The 26,011-nt window shown below is 51.2% G+C and overlaps 1 protein-coding gene and 1 long non-coding RNA gene across 2 annotated transcripts in view; one reads left to right on the plus strand and one right to left on the minus strand.

The window, feature by feature from the left end:
* Window positions 1–24,090, plus strand: part of LOC142310335 (uncharacterized) — a 333,767-nt gene extending 309,677 nt beyond the window's left edge. The window contains exons 2-3 of the long non-coding RNA XR_012754135.1: window positions 1,252–1,383; window positions 23,911–24,090. This is a non-coding gene — a long non-coding RNA (uncharacterized LOC142310335). The remainder of the gene's footprint in view (window positions 1–1,251; window positions 1,384–23,910) is intronic.
* On the minus strand, window positions 20,532–22,023 carry CEBPB (CCAAT enhancer binding protein beta). The gene has a single exon (XM_075350611.1). The coding sequence runs from the start codon at window positions 21,950–21,952 to the stop codon at window positions 21,296–21,298; it is 657 nt and encodes a 218-aa protein (XP_075206726.1). The 5' UTR covers window positions 21,953–22,023; the 3' UTR covers window positions 20,532–21,295.
* Window positions 24,091–26,011: the final 1,921 nt, after the last annotated feature.

Consider the following 26,011-nt stretch of genomic DNA (forward strand, 5'->3'; position numbering starts at 1 on the left):
TGCAGGGCAAGGGAGTTTTCTTACCTAAAGTGCTGAGTGCAGTGTAGTGCAACGAAGGGTTGCTGTGCAACCAGCAGGAGAGGAGGCAGTCCCAATAACAGTAAAAAGGTATCCCTAAGAATGGCCAAAGGTCTCCATCCGACGCGCGTTTCGCGGCAATTCGGTAGCTTTTTCAAGGTGGAAAACCAGAGTCTGGATTCATGTTGGGGCTGTATTGTTCTATATAATCTGGATTCAGTGGTTTGGTCTTGTTGGGGGCTGTAGTGTTCTATATAATCTGGATTCAGTGGTTGGGTCTTGTTGGGGGCTGTAGTGTTTTATATAATCTGGATTCAGTGGTTGGGTCATGTTGGGGCTGTAGTATTCGATATAATCTGGATTCAGTGGTTGGGTCATGTTGGGGCTGTAGTGTTCTATATAATCTGGATTCAGTGGTTTGGTCTTGTTGGGGACTGTAGTGTTCTTTATAATCTGGATTCAGTGGTTGGGTATTGTTGGGGGCTGTAGTGTTCTATATAATCTGGATTCAGTGGTTGGGTCATGTTGGGGCCTGTAGTATCCTATGTCCATGTATCTGGCTAATTTAGAGGTGGTCTATATTAGTATTGTATGCATTTTGTCATATTCACTTTACAGATGCAAGATGTGAGCACATTAGTGCGTGAAGCCAGAGTTCCATCGGGTTTAGCAGTCCGTAATATGAGGTCACTATGTGATCCAGTGATGCATCATATAATTTATGCCACAGTTTGTTTTTGAGGATTGTAATGCCATTGATCGCCATATCACTAAAGCTTGAGCCAGTGAAGGCACAAGATATGTTGAAGTCACCTGTCCGGCAGCTCAGTATCCAAGAAGCCCTGCATTGATAGATACCTGATGGCTCGCCAATTAATACTTCTGCTCAACTGGCTGATTAGCGGTTGGTAAACATCTCTGGTGCTGCTTGTCTCTGCTTAAGAAATTTCTTGTATCTGCTGACATATAATACAAGGTCTGTTCCCCAAAAAATAAGACCTAACTGATAATAAGCCCTAGTGTGATTTTTTTCAAGATTTTTTTGCAGATGCTCAAAATATAAGCCCTCAATCTGACAGCGGCTCAGAGAAACTGCAGCGTTGGCTCCCAGGGATCAACTGTACTAGCATTTATTAGACGTGTGTGTGTCATATTTTGTGCAGGAATACAGTAGCGCAGTGTAGGGCAGATATTTTTGTTCAGGGACATTATAATGACACTCTTATATTTCAGGATGGGCTGCAGAAAAGCAGAGAAGATGGAAGTCTGCAGAGACGACCTGTGGCCATGAAAAGTCATCATGGCATCTGGACAACATAAAGAAAAGAAAAATAAAAACTCCGATCAGAGATGATGTCATCTAAGGTACTTGAATGTAAATGCTTATTGTGATACTAATTCTCATCAGCACTGTGGTTCCTGTATGGTCTGATAAAGACTGATAACTGCAAATCCCAGTATCTGCTTACCATTGTTAAGGTCATGCTGGAAGTTTTAGGTTCATGCGATAAATATAAAAAAATATATATATGTGTGTATATACAGTTAGGTCCAGAAATATTTGGACAGTGACACAAGTTTTGTTATTTTAGCTGTTTACAAAAACATGTTCAGAAATACAATTATATATATAATATGGGCTGAAAGTGCACACTCCCAGCTGCAATATGAGAGTTTTCACATCCAAATCGGAGAAAGGGTTTAGGAATCATAGCTCTGTAATGCATAACCTCCTCTTTTTCAAGGGACCAAAAGTAATTGGACAAGGGACTCTAAGGGCTGCAATTAACTCTGAAGGCGTCTCCCTCGTTAACCTGTAATCATTGAAGTAGTTGAAAGGTCTGGGGTTGATTACAGGTGTGTGGTTTTGCATTTGGAAGCTGTTGCTGTGACCAGACAACATGCGGTCTAAGGAACTCTCAATTGAGGTGAAGCAGAACATCCTGAGGCTGAAAAAAAAGAAAAAATCCATCAGAGAGATAGCAGACATGCTTGGAGTAGCAAAATCCACAGTCGGGTACATTCTGAGAAAAAAGGAATTGACTGGTGAGCTTGGGAACTCAAAAAGGCCTGGGCGTCCACGGATGACAACAGTGGTGGATGATCGCCGCATACTTTCTTTGGTGAAGAAGAACCCGTTCACAACATCAACTGAAGTCCAGAACACTCTCAGTGAAGTAGGTGTATCTGTCTCTAAGTCAACAGCAAAGAGAAGACTCTATGAAAGTAAATACAAAGGGTTCACATCTAGATGCAAACCATTCATCAATTCCAAAAATAGACAGGCCAGAGTTAAATTTGCTGAAAAACACCTCATGAAGCCAGCTCAGTTCTGGAAAAGTATTCTATGGACAGATGAGACAAAGATCAACCTGTACCAGAATGATGGGAAGAAAAAAGTTTGGAGAAGAAAGGGAACGGCACATGATCCAAGGCACACCACATCCTCTGTAAAACATGGTGGAGGCAACGTGATGGCATGGGCATGCATGGCTTTCAATGGCACTGGGTCACTTGTGTTTATTGATGACATAACAGCAGACAAGAGTAGCCGGATGAATTCTGAAGTGTACCGGGATATACTTTCAGCCCAGATTCAGCCAAATGCCGCAAAGTTGATCGGACGGCGCTTCATAGTACAGATGGACAATGACCCCAAGCATACAGCCAAAGCTACCCAGGAGTTCATGAGTGCAAAAAAGTGGAACATTCTGCAATGGCCAAGTCAATCACCAGATCTTAACCCAATTGAGCATGCATTTCACTTGCTCAAATCCAGACTTAAGACGGAAAGACCCACAAACAAGCAAGACCTGAAGGCTGCGGCTGTAAAGGCCTGGCAAAGCATTAAGAAGGAGGAAACCCAGCGTTTGGTGATGTCCATGGGTTCCAGACTTAAGGCAGTGATTGCCTCCAAAGGATTCGCAACAAAATATTGAAAATAAAAATATTTTTTTTGGGTTTGATTTATTTGTCCAATTACTTTTGACCTCCTAAAATGTGGAGTGTTTGTAAAGAAATGTGTACAATTCCTACAATTTCTATCAGATATTTTTGTTCAAACCTTCAAATTAAACGTTACAATCTGCACTTGAATTCTGTTGTAGAGGTTTCATTTCAAATCCAACGTGGTGGCATGCAGATCCCAACTCGCGAAAATTGTGTCACTGTCCAAATATTTCTGGACCTAACTGTATATATATATATATATATATATATATATATATAATTGCCTTATTCTGTCTGTCTGTCTGTCTGTCTGTCTTGCTCCAAAATTGTGTCCTTATGGTGACACAAAGCTGATTGGCCGCTGGGCTCGCCATGGCCCCGCCCCCCCGCACGGATTGGCCGCTCGCCCAGGCTGCGCTCCCACACGGATTGGACGGCCGCTCGCCCAGGCTCCGCCCCCCCCCACAGATTGGCCTCTCGCCCCGGCACCCTGCAGGCATTGGCAACTTGGCGACGCCCCGCCCCCCTCACGCAATGCACGCTAGCTCTGGCCCCGCCCCCCCCACGCATTCCCCGAACCGACACGGTCACGGAGCCACAACTCCCAGGTGAGTACTGTACCCCCGGGAGCCCACATCAGCGTACGCCGCCAACCCAGCCGACACATACCCTCGCATTGTTGGGGCTGGCCGGCATATGCTGGTTTGGGCTCCCGTGCGAGCGGGGGACGAGATACGCTGGTAACCATGGTAGCATAGTTACCAGCGCATCAAGGTCCTGCAGCGGCGGAACATACACACACGCAGACACATAACAGCACACACACACACATACACACACACACATCAGATCACACTCACTCTCACACACACACATACACACACACACATCAGATCACACTCACTCTCACACACACCTCACACACACATCACATCGCATCCACACACTCACAACATCCTGGGATATCGCTTGCTTCTCGGCGGCGATGCTGTGCTGTGAGCTTCCAGGACCTGCAGGAGGATCACATGGCCAGAAGCATGTGGTATCTCCGGATGTTGTGAGTGTGAGCGCGTATGTGCAATATCGTCAATGTGTGTGTGCATGAGTGTATGCGATCGGGTGTGTGTGAGTGTATGCGATCGGGTGTGTGTGTGTGTGTGAGTGTATGCGATCGGATCTGTGAGTGTCGGCAGACGAGCACGGCGTGCTGGAGGAGGCTGGGAGGAGAGAGGCTGATCCTGGGGAAGGCTGGGATGGGGAGGCTGAGAGAAGAGAGGCTGATACTGGGGGAGGCTGCGGCTGGGGTAGGCTGGGAGGAAAGAGGCTGATGCTGGGGACCGAAAAGGCTGATGCTGGGAGGAGCATCTGCATGGGGGATGGAGCACGATGGGGAGTGCGCTGCATGGGGGATGGAGCACGATGGGAAGTGCACACCTCCCCCCAACACACACACACACACGCGCGCACTGCACAACACACCACACACACACACACACTGGGAACCACAAACAACTGCCCTACACAGACACCCACATATGGCGGATGGAGCACGTTTGGGAGTGCGCAGCATGGCGGATGGACCACGTTTGGGAGTGCGCAGCATGGCGGATGGAGCACGTTTGGGAGTGCGCAGCATGGCGGATGGACCACGTTTGGGAGTGCGCAGCATGGCGGATGGAGCACATTTGGGAGTGCGCAGCATGGCGGATGGAGCACGTTTGGGAGTGCGCAGCATGGCGGATGGAGCACGCTTGGGAGTGCGCAGCATGGCGGATGGAGCACGTTTGGGAGTGCGTAGCATGGAGGATGAACCACGTTTGGGAGTGCGCAGCATGGCGGATGGAGCACGTTTGGGAGTGCGCAGCATGGCGAATGGAGCACGTTTGGGAGTGCGCAGCATGGCGGATGGAGCACGTTTGGGAGTGCGCAGCATGGGGGATGCAGCACGATGGGGAGTGCGGAGTATGGCGAATGGAGCACGTTTGGGAGTGCGCAGCATGGCGGATGGACCACGTTTGGGAGTGCGCAGCATGGCGGATGGAGCACGTTTGGGAGTGCGCAGCATGGCGGATGGAGCACGTTTGGGAGTGCGCAGCATGGGAGATGGAGCACGATGGGGGGTGCGCAGCATAGGGGATGGAGCACAATGGGGAGTGCGCTGCATGGGGGATGGAGCACGATGGGGAGTGCGGAGTATGGCGGATGGAGCACGTTTGGGAGTGCGCAGCATGGCGGATGGAGCACGTTTGGGAGTGCGCAGCATGGTGGATGGAGCACGTTTGGGAGTGCGCAGCATAGCGGATGGAGCACGTTTGGGAGTGCGCAGCATGGGAGATGGAGCACGATGGGGGGTGCGCAGCATAGGGGATGGAGCACGATGGGGAGTGCGCTGCATGGGGGATGGAGCACGATGGGGAGTGCGCTGCATGGGGGATGGAGCACGATGGGAAGTGCACACCTCCCCCCAACACACACACACACACGCGCGCACTGCACAACACACCACACACACACACACTGGGAACCACAAACAACTGCCCTACACAGACACCCACACACACAGACAACGCTGCACACACACAACACCCAACACACAAACACCGCAGCACACACAAATATACGCACATACCGCACAACACACACATTGCACAAAACATACCTCCCCCAAAACACACCACAGACACACAAACCGCGCAACAAACACACAAACAACGCTACAGACACACAGCGCTCCACAAACAACGCAACACACGCAACACACATACAACACCGCTCTCACCCCCCGTCACACCCAGACAACACCCAGAACATGTACAGCGCCCTACACAAACTTGGTAACTACACACAACAACATCTATATATATATATATATATATATATATATATATATATATATATATATAACAAAAATCATACATGAACTACACAATACGTAAATTCTAGAATACCCGATGCGCAGAATCGGGCCACCTTCTAGTCTATATATATAATTGCCTTATTCTGTCTGTCTGTCTGTCTGTCTGTCATGCTCCAAAATTGTGTCCTTACGGTGACACAAAGCTGATTGGCCGCTGGGCTCGCCATGGCCCCGCCCCCCCCACACGGATTGGCCGCTCGCCCAGGCTGCGCCCCCACACGGATTGGCCAGCCGCTCGCCCAGGCTCCGCCCCCCCCACAGATTGGCCTCTCGCCCCGGCACCCTGCAGGCATTGGCAATTCGGCCACGCCCCGCCCCCCTCACGCAAAGCACGCTAGCTCTGGCCCCGCCCCCTTCCTCCCCCCGCGCATTCCCCGAACTGACACGGCTGTCACGGAGGTGAGTACTGTACTCCCCCCCCCCTCCCCCTTCACCCCAACCCCCCCCGCGCATTCCCCGAACTGACACGGCTGTCACGGAGGTGAGTACTGTACTCCCCCCCCCCCTCCCCCTTCACCCCGCCCCCCCCCCGCGCATTCCCCGAACTGACACGGCTGTCACGGAGGTGAGTACTGTACTCCCCCCCCACCCCCACCCCCCCCCGGCCCCCGCTTGCACGGGAGTGGTGTGGATACGTTGGTAACCATGCTGGCATGGTTACAAGCGCATCAAGGTCCTGCTGCGGCGGAAGATCCACACGCACACACATAACAGCACACACACAAACATACACACACATCAGATCACACTCACTCTCACACACACCTCACACACACCTCACACACACCTCACATCGCATCCACACACTCACAGCATCCGGCGATATCGCTTGCTTCTCGGCCTCGATACTGTGCTGTTGTGACCTTCCAGGACCTGACGGAGGATCACATGGTCAGAGGCATGTGGTATCTCCGGATGTTTTGAGTGTGAGCGCGTATGTGCGATATCGTCATCGTGATCATGGGGAAGGCTGGGAGGGGGAGGCTGATGCTGGGGGAGACTGGGAGGGGAAGGCTGATGCTGAAGGAGGCTGGGAGGGGGAGGCTGGGAGGAAGGAGGCTGGGAGGAGAGAGGCTGATCCTGGGGAAGGCTGGGAAGGGGAGGCTGATGCTGAGGGAGGCTGGAAGGAGAGAGGCTGATGCTGGGGGAGGCTGAAAGGAGAGAGGCTGAGGCTGGGAGGAGAGAGGCTGATGCTGGGGAAGGCTGATGCTGAGGGACGCTGGGAGGGGAAAGCTGATGCTGGGGAAGGCTGGGAGGACGGAGGCTGGGAGGAGAGAGGCTGATCCTGGGGAAGGCTGGGAGAGGGAGGCTGATGCTGGGGGAGGCTGGAAGGAGAGAGGCTGATGCTGGGGGAGGCTGGAAGAAGAGAGGCTGATGCTGGGGGAGGCTGATGCTGGGGGAGGCTGGGAGGAGAGAGGCTGATGCTGGGGAAGGCTGGGAGGAGAGAGGCTGATGCTGGGGACAGAGAGGAGAGGCTGATGCTAGGAGGAGAGAGGCTGATGCTGGGATGAGAGAGGCTGATGCTGGGAGGAGAGATGCTGATGCTGGGGGAGGCTGGGAGGGGGAGGCTGATGCTGGGGGAGGCTGGGACGAGGGAGGCTGATGCTGGTGGAGGCTGATGCTTGGGGAGGCTGATGCTGGGGGAGGCTGGAAGGAGAGAGGCTGATGCTGGTGGAGGCTGATGCTTGGGGAGGCTGATGCTGGGGGAGACTGGGAGGGGAAGGCTGATGCTGAGGGAGGCTGGGAGGGGGAGGCTGGGAGGAAGGAGGCTGGGAGGAGAGAGGCTGATCCTGGGGAAGGCTGGGAACGGGAGGCTGATGCTGAGGGAGGCTGGAAGGAGAGAGGCTGATGCTGGGGGAGGCTGGAAGGAGAGAGGCTGATGCTGGTGGAGGCTGATGCTTGGGGAGGCTGATGCTGGGGGAGACTGGGAGCGGAAGGCTGATGCTGAGGGAGGCTGGGAGGGGGAGGCTGGGAGGAAGGAGGCTGGGAGGAGAGAGGCTGATCCTGGGGAAGGCTGGGAAGGGGAGGCTGATGCTGAGGGAGGCTGGAAGGAGAGAGGCTGATGCTGGGGGAGGCTGGAAGGAGAGAGGCTGAGGCTGGGAGGAGAGAGGCTGATGCTGGGGAAGGCTGATGCTGAGGGAGGCTGGGAGGGGAAAGCTGATGCTGGGGAAGGCTGGGAGGACGGAGGCTGGGAGGAGAGAGGCTGATCCTGGGGAAGGCTGGGAGAGGGAGGCTGATGCTGGAGGAGGCTGGAAGGAGAGAGGCTGATGCTGGCGGAGGCTGATGCTGGGGGAGGCTGGAAGGAGAGAGGCTGATGCTGGTGGAGGCTGATGCTTGGGGAGGCTGGGAGAGGGAGGCTGATGCTGAGGGAGGCTGGGAGGAGGGAGGCTGGGAGAGGTAGGCTGAGAGAAGAGAGGCTGATGCTGGGGGAGGCTGATGCTGGGGGAGGCTGGGAGAGGGAGGCTGATGCTGGGGGAGGGTGGGAGGAGGGAGGCTGGGAGGAGAGAGGCTGATGCTGGGGAAGGCTGGGAGGAGAGAGGCTGATGCTGGGGACAGAGAGGAGAGGCTGATGCTGGGAGGAGAGAGGCTGATGCTAGGATGAGAGAGGCTGATGCTGGGAGGAGAGAGGCTGATGCTGGGAGGAGAGAGGCTGATGCTGGGGACAGAGAGGAGAGGCTGATGCTGGGAGGAGAGAGGCTGATGCTAGGATGAGAGAGGCTGATGCTGGGAGGAGAGAGGCTGATGCTGGGAGGAGAGAGGCTGATGCTGGGGGCAGAGAAGCTGATGCTGGGGCAGAGAGGCTGATGCTGGTGCAGCATGGGGGATGGAGCACGATGGGGGGGTGCGCAGCATCGGGGATGGAGCATGATGGGGGGGTGCGCAGCATCGGGGATGGAGCACGATGGGGAGTGCGGAGTATGGCGGATGGAGCACGTTTGGGAGTGCGCAGCATGGCGGATGGAGCACGTTTGGGAGTGCGCAGCATGGCGGATGGAGCACGTTTGGGAGTGCGCAGTATGGGAGATGGAGCACGATGGGGGGTGCGCAGCATAGGGGATGGAGCACGATGGGGAGTGCGCTGCATGGGGGATGGAGCACGATGGGGAGTGCGCTGCATGGGGGATGGAGCACGTTTGGGAGTGCGCAGCATGGCGAATGGAGCACATTTGGGAGTGCGCAGCATGGCGGATGGAGCACGTTTGGGAGTGCGCAGCATGGGGGATGCAGCACGATGGGGAGTGCGGAGTATGGCGAATGGAGCACGTTTGGGAGTGCGCAGCATGGCGGATGGAGCACGTTTGGGAGTGCGCAGCATGGCGGATGGAGCACGTTTGGGAGTGCGCAGCATGGCGGATGGAGCACGTTTGGGAGTGCGCAGCATGGGAGATGGAGCACGATGGGGGGTGCGCAGCATAGGGGATGGAGCACGATGGGGAGTGCGCTGCATGGGGGATGGAGCACGATGGGGAGTGCGCTGCATGGGGGATGGAGCACGTTTGGGAGTGCGCAGCATGGCGAATGGAGCACATTTGGGAGTGCGCAGCATGGCGGATGGAGCACGTTTGGGAGTGCGCAGCATGGGGGATGCAGCACGATGGGGAGTGCGGAGTATGGCGAATGGAGCACGTTTGGGAGTGCGCAGCATGGCGGATGGAGCACGTTTGGGAGTGCGCAGCATGGCGGATGGAGCACGTTTGGGAGTGCGCAGCATGGCGGATGGAGCACGTTTGGGAGTGCGCAGCATGGGAGATGGAGCACGATGGGGGGTGCGCAGCATAGGGGATGGAGCACGATGGGGAGTGCGCTGCATGGGGGATGGAGCACGATGGGGAGTGCGCTGCATGGGGGATGGAGCACGTTTGGGAGTGCGCACCTCCCCCCAACACACACACACACACACACACGCGCGCGCACTGCACAACACACCACACACCACACACACACACACTGGGAACCACAAACAACTGCCCTACACAGACACCCACACACACAGACAACGCTGCACACACACAACACCCAACACACAAACACCGCGGCACACACAAATATACGCACATACCGCACAACACACACATTGCACAAAACATACCTCCCCCCAAAACACACCACACACACACAAACCGCGCAACACACACACAACGCTACAGACACACAGCGCTCCACAAACAACGCAACACACGCAACACACATACAACACCGCTCTCACCCCCCGTCACACCCAGACAACACCCAGAACATGTACAGCCCCTACACAAACACTTGGTAACTACACACAACAACATCTATATATATATATATAACAAAAATCATACATGAACTACACAATACGTAAATTCTAGAATACCCGATGCGTAGAATCGGGCCACCTTCTAGTATATATATAATTGCCTTATTCTGTCTGTCTGTCTGTCTTGCTCCAAAATTGTGTCCTTACGGTGACACAAAGCTGATTGGCCGCTAGGCTCGCCATGGCCCCGCCCCCCCACACGGATTGGCCGCTCGCCTCGCCTTGGCTCCGCCCCCCACGGATTGGTCACTCGCCTCGGCCTGGCCCCGCCCTCCGCATGGATTGGCCGTTTGCCCCGGCCCTCCGCACGCATCGCCAGACATAACCTTGCGCTGCTGGGATCGTGACGGAGCCGGTGAACGCTGGTAGCCATTATACACATCGGGTAACTAAGGTCCCTTGGTTACCCGATGTGTATCATAGTTACCAGTGTACACCGCCTCCGTCACGATCCCAGCAGCGCCAGACATAACCTTGCGATGCTGGGATCTTGACGGAGCCGGTGAACGCTGGTAACCATTATACACATTGGGTAACTAAGGTCCCTTAGTTACCCGATGTGTATCATAGTTACCAGCATTCACCGGCTCCCGGTACACATGTGCAGGGAGCCGGCATTATACTCCTCTCCCCCCAGGACTACTCCTCCTATTATAGTCCTCCTATTATACTCCTCTCTGAGTATAATAAGAGAACTATTATAGCATAGGGGATGGAGCACGATGGGGTGCACAGCATGGGGGATGTAGCAGGATGGGGGGTGCACAGCATGGTGGATGTAGCACGATGGGGAGTGCGCAGCATGGGGGATGGAGCACGATGGGGAGTGTGCAGCATGGGGGATGGAGCACGATGGGGGGTGCGCAGCATGGGGGATGGAGCACGATGGGGGGTGCACAGCATGGGGGATGGAGCACGATGGGGAGTGCGCAGCATGGGGGGGTGGAGCACGATGGGGGTGCGCAGCATGGGGGATGGAGCACGATGGGGGGTGCGCAGCATGGGGGATGTAGCACGATGGGGAGTGCGCAGCATGGGGGATGGAGCACGATGGGGAGTGTGCAGCATGGGGGATGGAGCACGATGGGGGGTGCGCAGCATGGGGGATGGAGCACGATGGGGGGTGCGCAGCATGGGAGATGGAGCACGATGGGGGTGCGCAGCATGGGGGATGGAGCACGATGGGGAGTGCGCAGCATGGAGGATGGAGCACGATGGGGAGTGCGCAGCATGGGGGATGGAGCACGATGGGGAGTGCGCAGCATGGAGGATGGTGCACGATGGGGGGTGCGCAGCATCGGGGATGGAGCACGATGGGGAATGCGCAGCATAGGGGATGGAGCACGATGGGGGGTGGGCAGCATGGGGGATGGAGCACGATGGGGGGTGCGCAGCATGGGGGATGGGGCACGATGGGGGGTGCGCAGCATGGGGGATGGAGCACAATGGGAGGTGCACACCTCCCCCCAACACACACACACAACACACCACACACACACTGGGAACCGCAAACACCGCCCTACACAGACACCCACACACACAGACAACGCCGCACACACACAACACCCAACACACAAACACCGCGGCATACATAAATATACGCACATACCGCACAACACACACATTGCACAAAACATACCTCCCCCCAAAACACACCACACACACACAAACCGCGCAACACACACACACACAACGCTACAGACACACAGCGCTCCACAAACAACGCAACACACGCAACACACATACAACACCGCTCTCACCCCCCGCCACACCCAGACAACACCCAGAACATGTACAGCGCCCTACACAAAGACTTGGTAACTACACACAACAACATCTATATATATATATATAATAAAAATCATACATGAACTACACAATACATAAATTCTAGAATACCCGATGCGTAGAATCGGGCCACCTTCTAGTATATATATATATACAGTGCCTACAAGTAGTAATCAACCCCCTGCAGATTTAGCATGTTTGATAAGATGCAAATAAGTTAGAGCCTGCAAACTTCAAACAAGAGCAGGATTTATTAACAGATGCATACATCTTACAAACCAACAAGTTATGTTGCTCAGTTAAATTTAAATAAATTGTCAACATAAAAGTGTGGGTCAATTATTATTCAACCCCTAGGTTTAATATTTTGTGGAATAACCCTTGTTTGCAATTACAGCTAATAATCGTCTTTTATAAGACCTGATCAGGTCGGCACAGGTCTCTGGAGTTATCTTGGCCCACTCCTCCATGCAGATCTTCTCCAAGTTATCTAGGTTCTTTGGGTGTCTCATGTGGACTTTAATCTTGAGCTCCTTCCACAAGTTTTCAATTGGGTTAAGGTCAGGAGACTGACTAGGCCACTGCATCACCTTGATTTTTTCCCTCTTGAACCAGGCCTTGGTTTTCTTGGCTGTGTGCTTTGGGTCGTTGTCTTGTTGGAAGATGAAATGACGACCCATCTTAAGATCCTTGATGGAGGAGCGGAGGTTCTTGGCCAAAATCTCCAGGTAGGCCATGCTATCCATCTTCCCGTTTGGAGACTGGATGGCACTGCATACGACCCCAAGAATACCATCCCTACAGTCAAGCATGGTGGTGGCAGCATCATGCTGTGGGGCTGTTTCTCAGCCAAGGGGCCTGGCCATCTGGTCCGCATCCATGGGAAGATGGATAGCACGGCCTACCTGGAGATTTTGGCCAAGAACCTCCGCTCCTCCATCCTCCAACGCAAAAGCGTCATAATCGTATCATCGGTGCAGCGTCGGCGTAATCCATAATTACGCTGACGCGACAGTCCGATGTCGTTCCTCGCTCCTGCGGCAGCACACATCGCTGTGTGTGAAGCCGCAGGAGCGAGGAACATCTCCTACCGGCGTCACTGCGGCTTCCGTAGGATATGCGGAAGGAAGGAGGTGGGCAGGATGTTTACATCCTGCTCATCTCCGCCCCTCCGCTCCGATTGGCCACCTGCCATGTGACGTTGCAGTGACGCCGCACGACCCGCCCCCTTAACAAGGAGGCGGGTCGCCGGCCACAGGGACGTCGCACGGCAGGTGAGTGTGTGTGTGCGATAATTTTCGCTATGCCAGCTATCACCACATATCGCTGCTGCGACGGGGGCGGGCACTATCGCACTCGGCATCGCAGCATCGGCCTGCGATGTCGCAGTGTGCAAAGTGCCCCTAAGTGTCACTCTATGTGACTGCAGACTTCTGAGTTCTCATAGCACACACATTGCATACATGTCAGTATTCTCTTGTGTCGGCGGTGAGAGTGGGAGGTCACAAAAACCACAAGTATGCTATTAACATACATGCAGTCATTTGCCAACTAAACATGCGTGGCCTTGATTAACAAAATGAATTGCGTGAAGCTGGACACGTCTAGTCAGAATGTGGCCAGAAGTATACAAATTGCATATTTGTGCTCATATGATCGTCCACTCTCACAATTGGTGCTAGAGAATCCTAAAAGTGTGCAGTACAAGCACTTTGAGAATTCAGAAGCCTGCAGTCACCTAAAGTGACTGCAGACGTTCATCTCAAATCTAGACAAGCCATTTAATTATTAAATCAAGCCCTGTAGTATGCCCAATCCTAACAGCGTGTAATATACTCACTGTCAGGATTCACACTGATGTGATTTTCATACCTACGGTCATGTGACAATTAGCGTTTCTTCTTGCCGCTGTTTTTCACTGCACATTGAGACAATTAGGAATATCAGCTCGTCATCACATGACTCTAAGGGTATGTGCGCACGTTGCTTTTTACCTGCTTTTTTGCTGCTTTTTCTTCTGCGCTGTTTAATGCCAAAATGGATGTGTTCTTCTATTCAAGCAAAGTCTATGGGAATTTGGGTTTCTTGTTCACACTATGTTGTTCAAAATGCTGCCTTTTTGTGGCAGAACTTTGGTCAAAAACTCAGCTTTGCAGTGCAAAACCCAAATGGCAAAAACAATTGACATGTTGCTTCTTTGAAAAGCTGAGTTTTTGACCAAAGTTCTGCCACAAAAAGGCAGCATTTTGAACAACATAGTGTGAACAAGAAACCCAAATTCCCATAGACTTTGCTTGAATAGAAGAACACATCCATTTTGGCATTAAACAGCGCAGAAGAAAAAGCAGCAAAAAAGCAGGTAAAAAGCAGGTAAAAAGCAACGTGCGCACATACCCTTAGTATGAAAATCGCACATGAATGATTGGTCACGATGTCTACTCAGACCACTTTGGGGGAGGAAGTGGAGTGCAGAAGTGGAGTTTTTCCAGAATGGACAGTAGGACTGTGGAAGGTTTGAGGGGTTAAGGCGGAGCTGGGTGGAGCCTGGGTGGAGTCTCAAGGGGGCCTAAAAATGTTGCCAATATGGAGCCCTGAAATTCCTGGTGGTGGCCCTGATGGTAGCGCTTACTCATCACTATTTTGAACTGATTATGTCAGTCTATGAAACCATTGGGTATTGTATGAAAGAAGATGTCAAGTACCTGGAACAGAAATCCAGCTTTAAATCCATTAATACAAGTCTGGGGCTAAAGCTGGCTATATACATTAGATTAAAGGGGTTTTCCAGGATTTTATAAAAAGTGCCTAACAGCAGGTAAAGATTATAGCATAAAATAACCTTACTCTTCTATAATTCCCCTAATACTCCAACCTCGCCAAGATGTCACATACATAACCCCGATGAGTCCAGCTGGCATGTAGGGCACCTGACCGCTGAGTCTAGTGATTGTAGCAGTCATGTGAATGATGCACAAAGCAAACGACGGTGATAGAGTAATGGACCTTGGTTATTTTATTTCTGTCAATCCCTTTAATGTTGGCAGAACCCACCAATTACCGTATATCATGACTATTCACTATCTAATCTGACTGCAATGAGATCTGCTGACATGAGATGTCGAAGGAGGGAAGGATTGGGCAGTTGGATTTCAACATGTCCAGTCCTTTTGCTCTTAGGGGAGATGGGCCACCTCCAGAGGTGCCTGGCACCAGTATATTTCACTTCCCCATTCAGAACTGGGCCGTGCATGAATGTGTATGCGGAGGTTGGGAGGGATAGCTGTCCAACCACATATGGCTCATTTTTTGGCAGAATGCCCTTATAGTGATACAATGAGATGACTGTGTCTTACAGTACAGTTTAAAAGGTGTGCCGACATATGCCAAGGAAGCGTCCTTTTGGCATGTTAGACTGGTATCTCTGCCCCATTGTAGGCTTTGCATATCTTTGCTGTATTTGCTTGAAGCAATCGGGTGATGTGTACCCAAAATGTACATACTCAATATAGTGTGGACATACCCTAGGGGGCTTTCAGATTTGTTAGACATTTAATGGACATCTGTAAGTAGGATCAACCCTCCTAAAGCCTTGAGTGCGGCTCAATCCGGCTGTGCAAGCTATGCAACGGATGCGGTGAAAACACCGCATCCTTTGCATAAGTTTTTCCCATGCGGCTTGTCCGGTTTTTGCCGCTTGCGGCATGCTACTGAGCATGCGCAGTGGCAAAAAACGCATGCGGCGGCCGGATGCGGTTTTTGCCGCATCCGGCATCCATAGGGATGCATTGGAAAATGCACTGCATCAGCCGGATGCGGCGAAATGCGTTTTTTTTTTGCCGCACAAAAAAACGTGCCAGGCTACGTTCCATCCGGCCGCCGCATCGGCTAAATCTGCCGCATGCGGCAAAAAACGGACGGAACGCAAGCCCATGCGGCACAATGCGGCACTAATTAAAGTCTATGCAGGAAAAACGCAACCAGCAGCAAAAAAAAAACGGTTGCGATTTTCCTGCAAAGTGCCGGATTGTGCCGCATTGCAAAATCCGGATGGGTGAAAGCAGCCTAAGCCGTCTATATGGGCATGTAGGCCATAGAAAGCTGAATAACACGATACCTTGATATCTGTGATCCGATGTCTAATTCCAGAGTAAACAATGTTTTCTTATATGTAAATAAGCTATTAAGATCTCTCTACCGGACATAGATCTCCCTGAGAATCTGCCTCCAGGGATTATTTTAAAAGGAAGGAGACGTTACCAGTGTGAGACATGTAGATCAGGAGAGCACACTGTCGGTTATTACATGTCTCACACTGATAACACCCACTTACACTTACAATAAGCTCTAGAGGCAGATTCTCAGGGAGCTCAATGTCCGGCCCAGAGATCTTAACAGTTTATTTGCATATTTAATACAAATGTAGATTTCTCTGGAATAAAACATCACATTGCAGATATCAAGGTATCATTTTATTCAGCTTCTTATGACATGCATGTCTATATAGACGGCTGACAAATTCCCTTTAAAGTCGGTTGCTCCTCAGCATGTACCAGTGCTAGTAAGGTCAGGTTCACACCATACAGAGCTCTCCGCAGAGCACTACGTTGGGGTTTCTGTTGGTATCCCCCAAAAAATAGTATTGACAGGACCCTCGACAAAGCCATGTACTTGAATGACGGAGTCCCTCTCTGGCCTTCGACCTGGCAAAGCACTTTTTGGTGAATGTCTGAAAAAGACTAATATTGCTGGATGGAGGCTAGATCATGTCCACTGTGACTGACAGCTTCATTCAAAGCTCCATTTGGGTTCCAGTTGGAATTAGTTTTTTGGGGGGCGATTGCGACAAACCCCCTCCCCCGACGTAGTGTGTGAGCCTTGCCTTACAAAGCTTGGGGATTAACCGTGTGTTAAACTACAGAAAATCAGTGAAAGTGGAGCCGCATTATACGGTGAAGATACACAATCCCTGAGCAAATATTCAATGTAACCACTGAGCCTGGAGCAGTGTCAGTTACCGTACAGCAGCCACCCGTTACTAATCTGTGCTATGTGAGGTGATGAAGGCAAGGAGCTCGGCAAACACCATGTCAGCGCTCAAGTGCACGTCAAATATTGACTATAGACATATTTCTGCAGAGGCATCTCCGGTATGGGAACCGACACACAGTGACGACGTCTACTGCGATTAGTCTATGGAGGTAAGAGTCATCCAGTGCACCTAAAGTAGAACTATCAATATTCACCAGGGAAAATCATTCTGGCTTTCATTGTAAATTGTGCTAAATTGTAATATTTTTGTGTAATGTACAGCTGTGTCCGAGATCTGATATTCTGAAACCCCTCCGCAGTCAGATGATGAGGTTCTGACATTATGGGGGCATTATATTTCTCCAAACTGATCATATATTGACCTCAGTATGCAGGCGACTCTGGAACGCCCCCTAGTGGTAACTGCAGGCAGTCCAAATTTTACTATGCAACTGTGTATACACCTTATGTTCTGCATTGCTGTTTAAAGCACCACTCCAACTTATCTTTTTTATATTACTGCTGGAGTGGTGCTTTAAATGGAAGTCCCCTACCCCACCCCCGTGTTATACTCACCTGCTGCCGTCTTCATCTTCTATTGCCACCACTCCGGTCGGTCTCCTGTGATTTGGGACCTGCCGGTATTTTCAGTGTTTCATGGAGCAGCCAGAGGTCACAAATCTATACAAGTCTTTGGGAGCCTCTTTGTGGCTCTCATAGACTTACATTGAGAGCTTGACGTAATGTCTGTCTTCTGAACAGTCAGAAGTTAAGGGCACAAGAAGGGGACTGAAGCGGTGCTGAAAAAGGATGAAAACTTCAGAGGGTGAGTGTAAGGCTGAGGGTAGGGAGGCTTACATTTAAAGCGCAACTCCAGCACTGAAAAAGAAATCTGCAGGAGTGGTGCTTTAAATTGAAGTCCCCTACCCCACCCCCGTGTTATACTCACCTGCCGCCGTCTTCATCTTCTATCGCCACCACTCCGGTCGGTCTCCTGTGATTTGAGACCTGCCGGCATCTTCAGTGTTTCATAGAGCAGCCAGAGGTTACAACTCTATACAAGTCTTTGGGAGCCTCATTGTGGCTCTCATAGACTTACATTGAGAGCTTGACGTAATGTCCGTCTTCCGAACAGTCAGAAGTTATGGGCACAAGAAGGGGAACTGAATCGGTGCCGAAAAAGCATGAAAACGTCAGAGGGTGAGTGTAAGGCTGAGGGTACGAGGATTATATTTAAAGTGCAACTCCAGCACTGAAAAAGAAAACTGCTGGAGTGGTGCTTTAAGGTTACAGGCACGAGCATGGATTCTTGCAAATTTCACTTAGATTTATGGAAAAGTTCTTAAAAGCTTCTGCAATGACTCTGCCACATGTGAATGTAACGGTGGTAAATGACATTGACATGGTCAGATTGTTCTATTTGTGCCAGTGCAGATCAGCGGTGTGCGATGCATGGCAGCCACTTATCTCCCCCTCCCCAATGACTTCTGCATTAATGCATGCAATGTAGGTGCATAGCTTCAGTAGTCAGCAGACTGGGTCTATGGCCTCACGCTTGCTTTCCACCAGAATGGCTGCCGGGAGGTGGGGCGGTTTATGTTACAGCCAGATCCTGGGGCCATTCTCTGTCGGGGGCAAAATAGATTCTTGATTGTTATTTCTAAAGTCGGCGTTCGTTCCCACAGGGTGGGGTGGGGAACTGAAATGTCACCGATCGCTCAGGACTAACCACTCTGCTGTAATATAAAGATGGAAGGGAGACCCCCTGCCTAATGTAAGACCCCCACAAGAAGAGACTAACAGACTTCAGAATGAGGGCGAGCAGCCCCAACATGGAGATCTAAGAACTCTGCAGCTTTATAAACCATCCCTGATGTCAAAATAATGGCTCTGTCCCCATATTTCACAATACAAACAGTTTACAAAACTTAGACCTGATGAGGCAGATGTACTTGCTTTGATAATACACGTTATATAAAGGTTTATACAGACATTCTACGTTAAACACAATCCCCACCCACTCATCCAGATTTAAAGCTCCTCAGTGTCCTTCCTCCGCTGCTGAGATCTCACTACGTCTGCAACCGTCAGCCAGGCTGGGGGGGCAAAGACGGCATACACTTGGACGCGAGTCATTTCATGCTTTAGCTGAATTAGTGCGCAGATCAATATCAGGGTTATACAGCCATTCACAGATTTACAAAGCAAGTACATCAGCCTCATCAGGGCTAATATTACATCATGTAAACAGTTTGTATTATGAAATCTGGTGTCAGATGGGCTTTAATTGTCTTTAGATGCGCAGACCTTGTAACATATAAGGAACAACCGTGTCTCGGGCCGTGGTGAGCAAGAATAGATTAGATATATAGCTATAACTTCATCCAATCTGTCAGAGCCCCCCGAGCTCCCACCTAAATTGTCCTAGTTTTAACCCTAGAACACATACCTGGGGCCTCGCAGGCCTGCTAGGTCATTTGTTTTCTATGGTAGATTGAATTGCTTGCACGTTCAAGGGTTAAGGGGCCAGAGAAGCAAAAAGTGGCAGAATTGTAGCACAAGCACCACTTAACTCTTACAAATGAAAACTGGTATAATTTTACTTCTGTTTTTTTTTAGTAAGGAACTAAGATCTCTGCTGTCGGTGAATTGTTTACATCTGATCCTGCTCATCTGACACAAGAGTATGGCGTAAGGATGACAGCCAGCGGGCCACAAGAAGGTCTGCAAGAAAACATCACAGCAAGCAGAGATCTTATGGACAGGAACAGTCCTACAGAAACCAACAGCAGTCAGCACAGCCTCCTGCACCGACTAATGGGGAGAGGACTGCTGCCAGGTACTGGGTACTAAAGAGGTGGGGTTCAGTCCTGCACTGATTATTGGGGGGGGGAAACTCATCAGTAACACATTCTCTAGGGTATCAGTCCTGCACTGACTCCTGGGAGGACCTCATCAGTAACATACATCATATAGGGGATGAGTCCTGCACTGACTATTGGGGGCTCCTCATCAGTAACATACATCATATAGGGGATCAGTCCTGCATTGACTATTGGGGGCTCCTCATCAGTAACATACATCATATAGGGGATCAGTCCTGCATTGACTATTGGGGGCAACATAACTAACATACATATCCTAGAGGTTCAGTCCTGTACTGACTATTGGGGGCACCATCAGTTACATACATATCCTAGGGGTTCAGACCTGCACTGACTATTGGGGGCAACATAACTAACATACATATCCTAGGGATTCAGTTCTCTACTGACTATTGGGGGCACCATAAGTAACATACATCATATAGGGGATAAGTCCTGCACTGATTATTGGGGGCACCATCAGTAACATACATCATATAGGGGATAAGTCCTGCACTGATTATTGGGGGCACCATCAGTAACATACATCATATAGGGGATCAGTCCTGCACTGACTATTGGGGGCTCCTCATCAGTAACATACATATTATAGGGGGATCAGTCCTGCACTGATTATTGGGGGCTGCGGTGTATAGAACAGAACAGAAGCAGCTGCAGCTCAGATATAAGAAAACATTTTATTCCAACATTTAATGCTCAAAATAGAAATCCCAAAAAATCTATATAAAGTCTCTGTATGAAATCTCTGTATAAAACTGGGTTGCCGCAGCTTGCATCATCCGCCCCGGTCCGGGGTTTAACTATTGCATCACCGGCTCCATAGTCAATAATATTATTATTAATAAGTGTTCAGTGTAAAGGTGCAGAGTGCAAACATCAGCGGCTGTAAACAAGCGCCCGACAACCGCGGCCCCGACAACCTGCACTGTCCCGACAACCGCGGCCCCGACAACCTGCACTGTCCCGACAACCGCGGCCCCGACAACCTGCACTGTCCCGACAACCGCGGCCCCGACAACCTGCACTGTCCCGACAACCGCGGCCCCGACAACCTGCACTGTCCCGACAACCGCGGCCCCGACAACCTGCACTGTCCCGACAACCGCGGCCCCGACAACCTGCACTATCCCGACAACCGCGGCCCCGACAACCTGCACTGTCCCCACTCCGGCAGATGTTGTATTCCATGTTATAGTGGGGTCCTCCGCAGTGTCCTGGTGGCCCTCGCCTTGTCCTGAGTGGCCCCTCGCAGTGTCCTGAGTGGCCCCGGAGCCCTCGCCGTGTCCTGAGTGGCCTCTCGCCGTGTCCTGAGTGGCCCCTCGCCGTGTCCTGAGTGGCCCCTCGCCGTGTCCTGTGGCCCCGGAGCCCTCGCCGTGTCCTGAGTGGCCCCTCGCCGTGTCCTGTGGCCCCGGGGCCCGCTCTCTAGCACCGCCCCGTGGTCTCTGGCGGCAGCTGCTTGAACAGGTTGCGCAGGGTGCCCAGCTCCCGGCTCAGCTGCTCCACCCGCTTCTGCAGCCGCTCGTTCTCGGCCGTCAGCTCCAGCACCTTGTGCTGCGTCTCCATGTTGCGGATCTTGGCCTTGTCGCGGCTCTTGCGCACGGCGATGTTGTTGCGCTCCCGGCGCTGCTTGTACTCGTCGCTGTGCTTGTCCAGGGACTTCTTGTGCTTGGAGCCCGCTCCGCGGGGCGCGGGGCCGGGGGTGCCCGGGGGGCTGCAGGACGAGGCGCTGCTCAGGTTGCCGCTGCTGCCGGACGGCACCCCATGGAAGGCGAGGAAGGAGCGCATGGCCGGCTGCTCGTCCTTGCCCGAGCCGTCCCGGTATGTGTCCAGCGTGTGCAGCACCGGCTCCGCCTTGGGCTCTCCCGGGTAGCGGTAGTGGGAGGCCCCCAGCTCACACAGCAGCTCCCCGCACTCCGCCTCCAGGTACGGGCTGAAGTCTATGGCTCGCTCGTGCTCGGGCAGGGGCCCCCGGCGCTGCGCTTTGGCCCCCAGGCTCTCGTCGTAGTAGAAGTTGCTCGGGTCCATGGGTCTAATGGCCGCACATCCTGGCGGGTCCCAGGGCGGCAGCAGGCGGTGCATGAGGCGGCGGGGAATCCTCTGCTCTCCCCGGACTGTGCAGCTGCTGCTGTCAGCGTGGATCTGAGCCGCGGCCTCCGAGAGCCGCCCTTATATACTGCGGTCACTGTAGCGGCATGCTGCCATAGCAACGTTGACGTCATCACGTGGCACTGAAACTGACAGCTCTGAGAGAAGGGGGAGGAGCAATACCAGCGGAGGGATCGGCGGAGAACTACAACTGCCAGCAGGAATCAGGGTTTCTATGTTATCAGAATATTTTTTTGTCTATAGGTCTGTGCGAGATTCATTCTCCTGTGTGACGGTTACTTATGTCCTGTGCTGCACACACAGCCAGAGCTGCACTCACAATCACATCCAGAGCTGCCCTCATAGCCAAATCAATACATCCAGGGAATAACTTCCAGAGCTGCACTCTCATCCGGAGCTGCACTTCCAGCCAGAGCTGCCCTCTCAATCACATCCAGATCTGCCCTCTTATCCAAAGCTGTACTCACATCCATAGCTGCACTTCCAGCCAGAGCTGCCCTCTGAATCACATCCAGATCTGCCCTCTTATCTAAAGCTGTACTCACATCCATAGCTGCACTTCCAGCCAGAGCTGCCCTCTGAATCACATCCAGATCTGCCCTCTTATCTAAAGCTGTACTCACATCCAGAGCTGCACAGCCAGAGCTGCCCTCTCAATCACATCCAGATCTGCCCTCTTATCTAAAGCTGTACTCACATCCAGAGCTGCACAGCCAGAGCTGCCCTCTCAATCACATCCAGATCTGCCCTCTTATCTAAAGCTGTACTCACATCCAGAGCTGCACAGCCAGAGCTGCCCTCTCAATCACATCCAGATCAAAGCTGTACTCACATCCAGAGCTGCACAGCCAGAGCTGCCCTCTCAATCACATCCAGATCAAAGCTGTACTCACATCCAGAGCTGCACAGCCAGAGCTGCCCTCTCAATCACATCCAGATCAAAGCTGTACTCACATCCAGAGCTGCACAGCCAGAGCTGCCCTCTCAATCACATCCAGATCAAAGCTGTACTCACATCCAGAGCTGCCCTCTCAATCTCATCCAGAGTTTCTCTCACATGCAGAGCTGTCCTCTTCCAAAGCTGTACTGGCATCCAGAGCTGCACTCTCATCCAGAGCTGCACTCTCATCCAGAGCTGCACTCTCATCCAGAGCTGCCCTCACAATTTTGCTGGATTTCATATATTCTATTGTTAACCCCTTGAATATTACATGTGTCAGTACTTCAGTCAGTGATTGGCTCCTTATCTTGCTCAGGCTTTGTTCTGACAGCTGGGCCCATTGGAGTCTATGGGGCTGTTGATGTCCATGGCTTTTGTGGAGCAGATGTCAACCCTCCTCCTTAAACAGAGATTTCCATTTTTGACCCAAGTCACAAATCAAACTCTTCAGTGCAATTCAATGGGTCAGTAAAAGATGGACATCCCATACGCCCGGTCACCCGAGAGCTGTCCGGTTTTTACTGTAATGGATGGTAGAGGCTGGACTTGTCTGTGTTCTGCATACGAGAAAAACAGATGCCACAATGAGGGCAAAAACTGAGGAAACGGGTGAAAATGAGTCCTGCGCACTGATAAAAACTGCACCGTAAAGAATGGAGGTGTGAATGAGGCCTAATGGCAGGCAGTGTGTGCGGCTGGGGCACCACACGGGCAATCCACACAATGCCAAGGAGTAAACCACATTTCTTAATGTCGCCTATATAATCCGTACAGGTAATAAGCGCAGTACAGGAGCGCTGCTGGAAATCCACGGTACAATGAACGCAGTTTTGCAATGCAGTAATGGCCGCGGTAAAAATCCACAGCTTGTGAGCCCAGCATCATTGTATGGGGAGGTTTCCCCCATTGGGATCCTGGGGTAAGGGGTGACTGTTGTTTTCTTGGAGTTTTTCCTTTGAATAATATATATATATATTTTTTTTCTTTTTAGAATGTCCATAGATGAGTCCTGCTCCCGCCGTCTTCCTCTGTTCTTGAAGCTGATGTCAAGCATCCATGAAGGTGACCAGACCCGCCAGAGAAGCCCTGACAGATGGGAGGCAGTGCACGGAGATCAGGGCCTATATGGCGGAAGAAAAATTGTGCTCTTTCTCCCCCTTTTCAGTGTGTGTTTGTGGGTCGTTTTTATCCATTACCCTAAGAACTGAGGAGCTTCCTGTATACGTTGTAATACTGCATAGGGGTAGTGTTATAATAGTCTTGTAAATAGGGGCAGTTATATTCTTGTACCCATGTAGCAGTATTACAGTAGTTATACTCTTGTACATAGGGACAGTATTATAGTAGGTATATTCTTGTACCTATGTGGCGGTATTACAGTAGTTATACTCTTGTACATAGGAGCAGTATTATAACAGTTATATTCTTGTATATAGGGGTAGTATTAGTATATTGTAGTAGTTATATTCTAGTATATAGGTGCAATATTATATTAGATATATTCTCGTACATAGGGGGCAGTATTATAGTAGTTATATTCTAGTATATAGGGGCAGTATAATAGTAGTTATATTCATGTACATATTGGGCAGTATTATAGTAGTTATATTCTTCTACATGAGGGCAGGATTATAGTAGTTATATTCTTGTACATAGAGGGCAGTATTATAGTAGTTATATTCTTCTACATAGGAGCAGCATTATAGTAGTTATATTCTTGTACATAGCAGCACCATTATAGTATATTCTTGTACATAGGGGCAGTATTATAGTAGTTTTATTCTTGTACATACGGAGCAGTAGTATAGTAGTTATATTCTTGTATATAGGGGTAGTATTAGTGTATTGTAGTAGTTATATTCTAGTATATAGGTGCAATATTATATTAGATATATTCTCGTGCATAGGGGGCAGTATAATAGTAGTTGCAAAGCGTGAGGCAAATGGTACACCAGATACTGACTGGTTTTATGACTCCCCCCCCCCCCCACCGATGCGCCCAATACTGTGAAATTGCACATTTTAGAGTGGCCTTTTATTGTGGTCAGCCTAAAGCTGGTGTCACACACAGCGACAACGACAATGACGTCGCTGCTACGTCACCATTTTCTGTGACGTTGCAGCGACGTCCCGTCGCTGTTGCTGTGTGTGACATCCAGCAACGAGCTGGCCCCTGCTGTGAGGTCGCCGGTCGTTGCTGAATGTCCAGCTTCATTTTTTGGTCGTCACTCTCCCGCTGTGACGCACACATCGCTGTGTGTGACAGCGAGAGAGCGACGAAATGAAGCGAGCAGGGAGCAGGAGCCGGCACTGGCAGCTGCGGTAAGCTGTAACCAGCGTAAACATCGGGTAACCAAGGGAAGACCTTTCCCTGGTTACCCGATGTTTACGCTGGTTACCAGCCTCCGCTCTTGCTGCCAGCGCCGGCTCCTGCTCTGTGCACATGTGGCTGCAGTATGCATCGGGTAATTAACCCGATGTATACTGTAGCAAGGAGAGCAAGGAGCCAGCGCTAAGCAGTGCGCGCGGCTCCCTGCTCTCTGCACTGTGACATGTAGCTGCAGCACACATCGGGTTAATTAACCCGATGTGTACTGTACCTAGGAGAGCAAGGAGCCAGCGCTAAGCGCGGCTCCCTGCTCTCTGCACATGTAGCACAGCGACGTTATGATCGCTGCTTCTGCTGTGTTTGACAGCTAAGCAGCGATCATAACAGCGACTTACAAGGTCGCTGTTACGTCACCGAAAATGGTGACGTAACAGTGACGTCGTTGTCGCTGTCGTTTAGTGTGAACCCAGCTTAAGGCACACCTGTGCAATAATCATGCTGTCTAATCAGGATCTTGATATGTCACACCTGTGAGGGGATGGATTATGTCAGCATAGGAGAAGGGCTCACTAGCACAGATTTAGACAAGTTAGATCTTCAAGTTTAGATCATGAATTATTGGATCAAAAACAAAAGTGTGGCGTTCATATCTCTGTACAGTGTAATATTTCAGAAGCTATACATTTCTCTTTAAAGAAAAAACCTGCAGTACCACTAATGCCTATAAGATATAGGGGACATTGAGAGACTATTGAGCCATGAT

The sequence above is a fragment of the Anomaloglossus baeobatrachus genome, chromosome 5 (assembly GCF_048569485.1).
Source record: "Anomaloglossus baeobatrachus isolate aAnoBae1 chromosome 5, aAnoBae1.hap1, whole genome shotgun sequence".
In the NCBI taxonomy this organism is placed as follows: Eukaryota; Metazoa; Chordata; class Amphibia; order Anura; family Aromobatidae; genus Anomaloglossus; species Anomaloglossus baeobatrachus.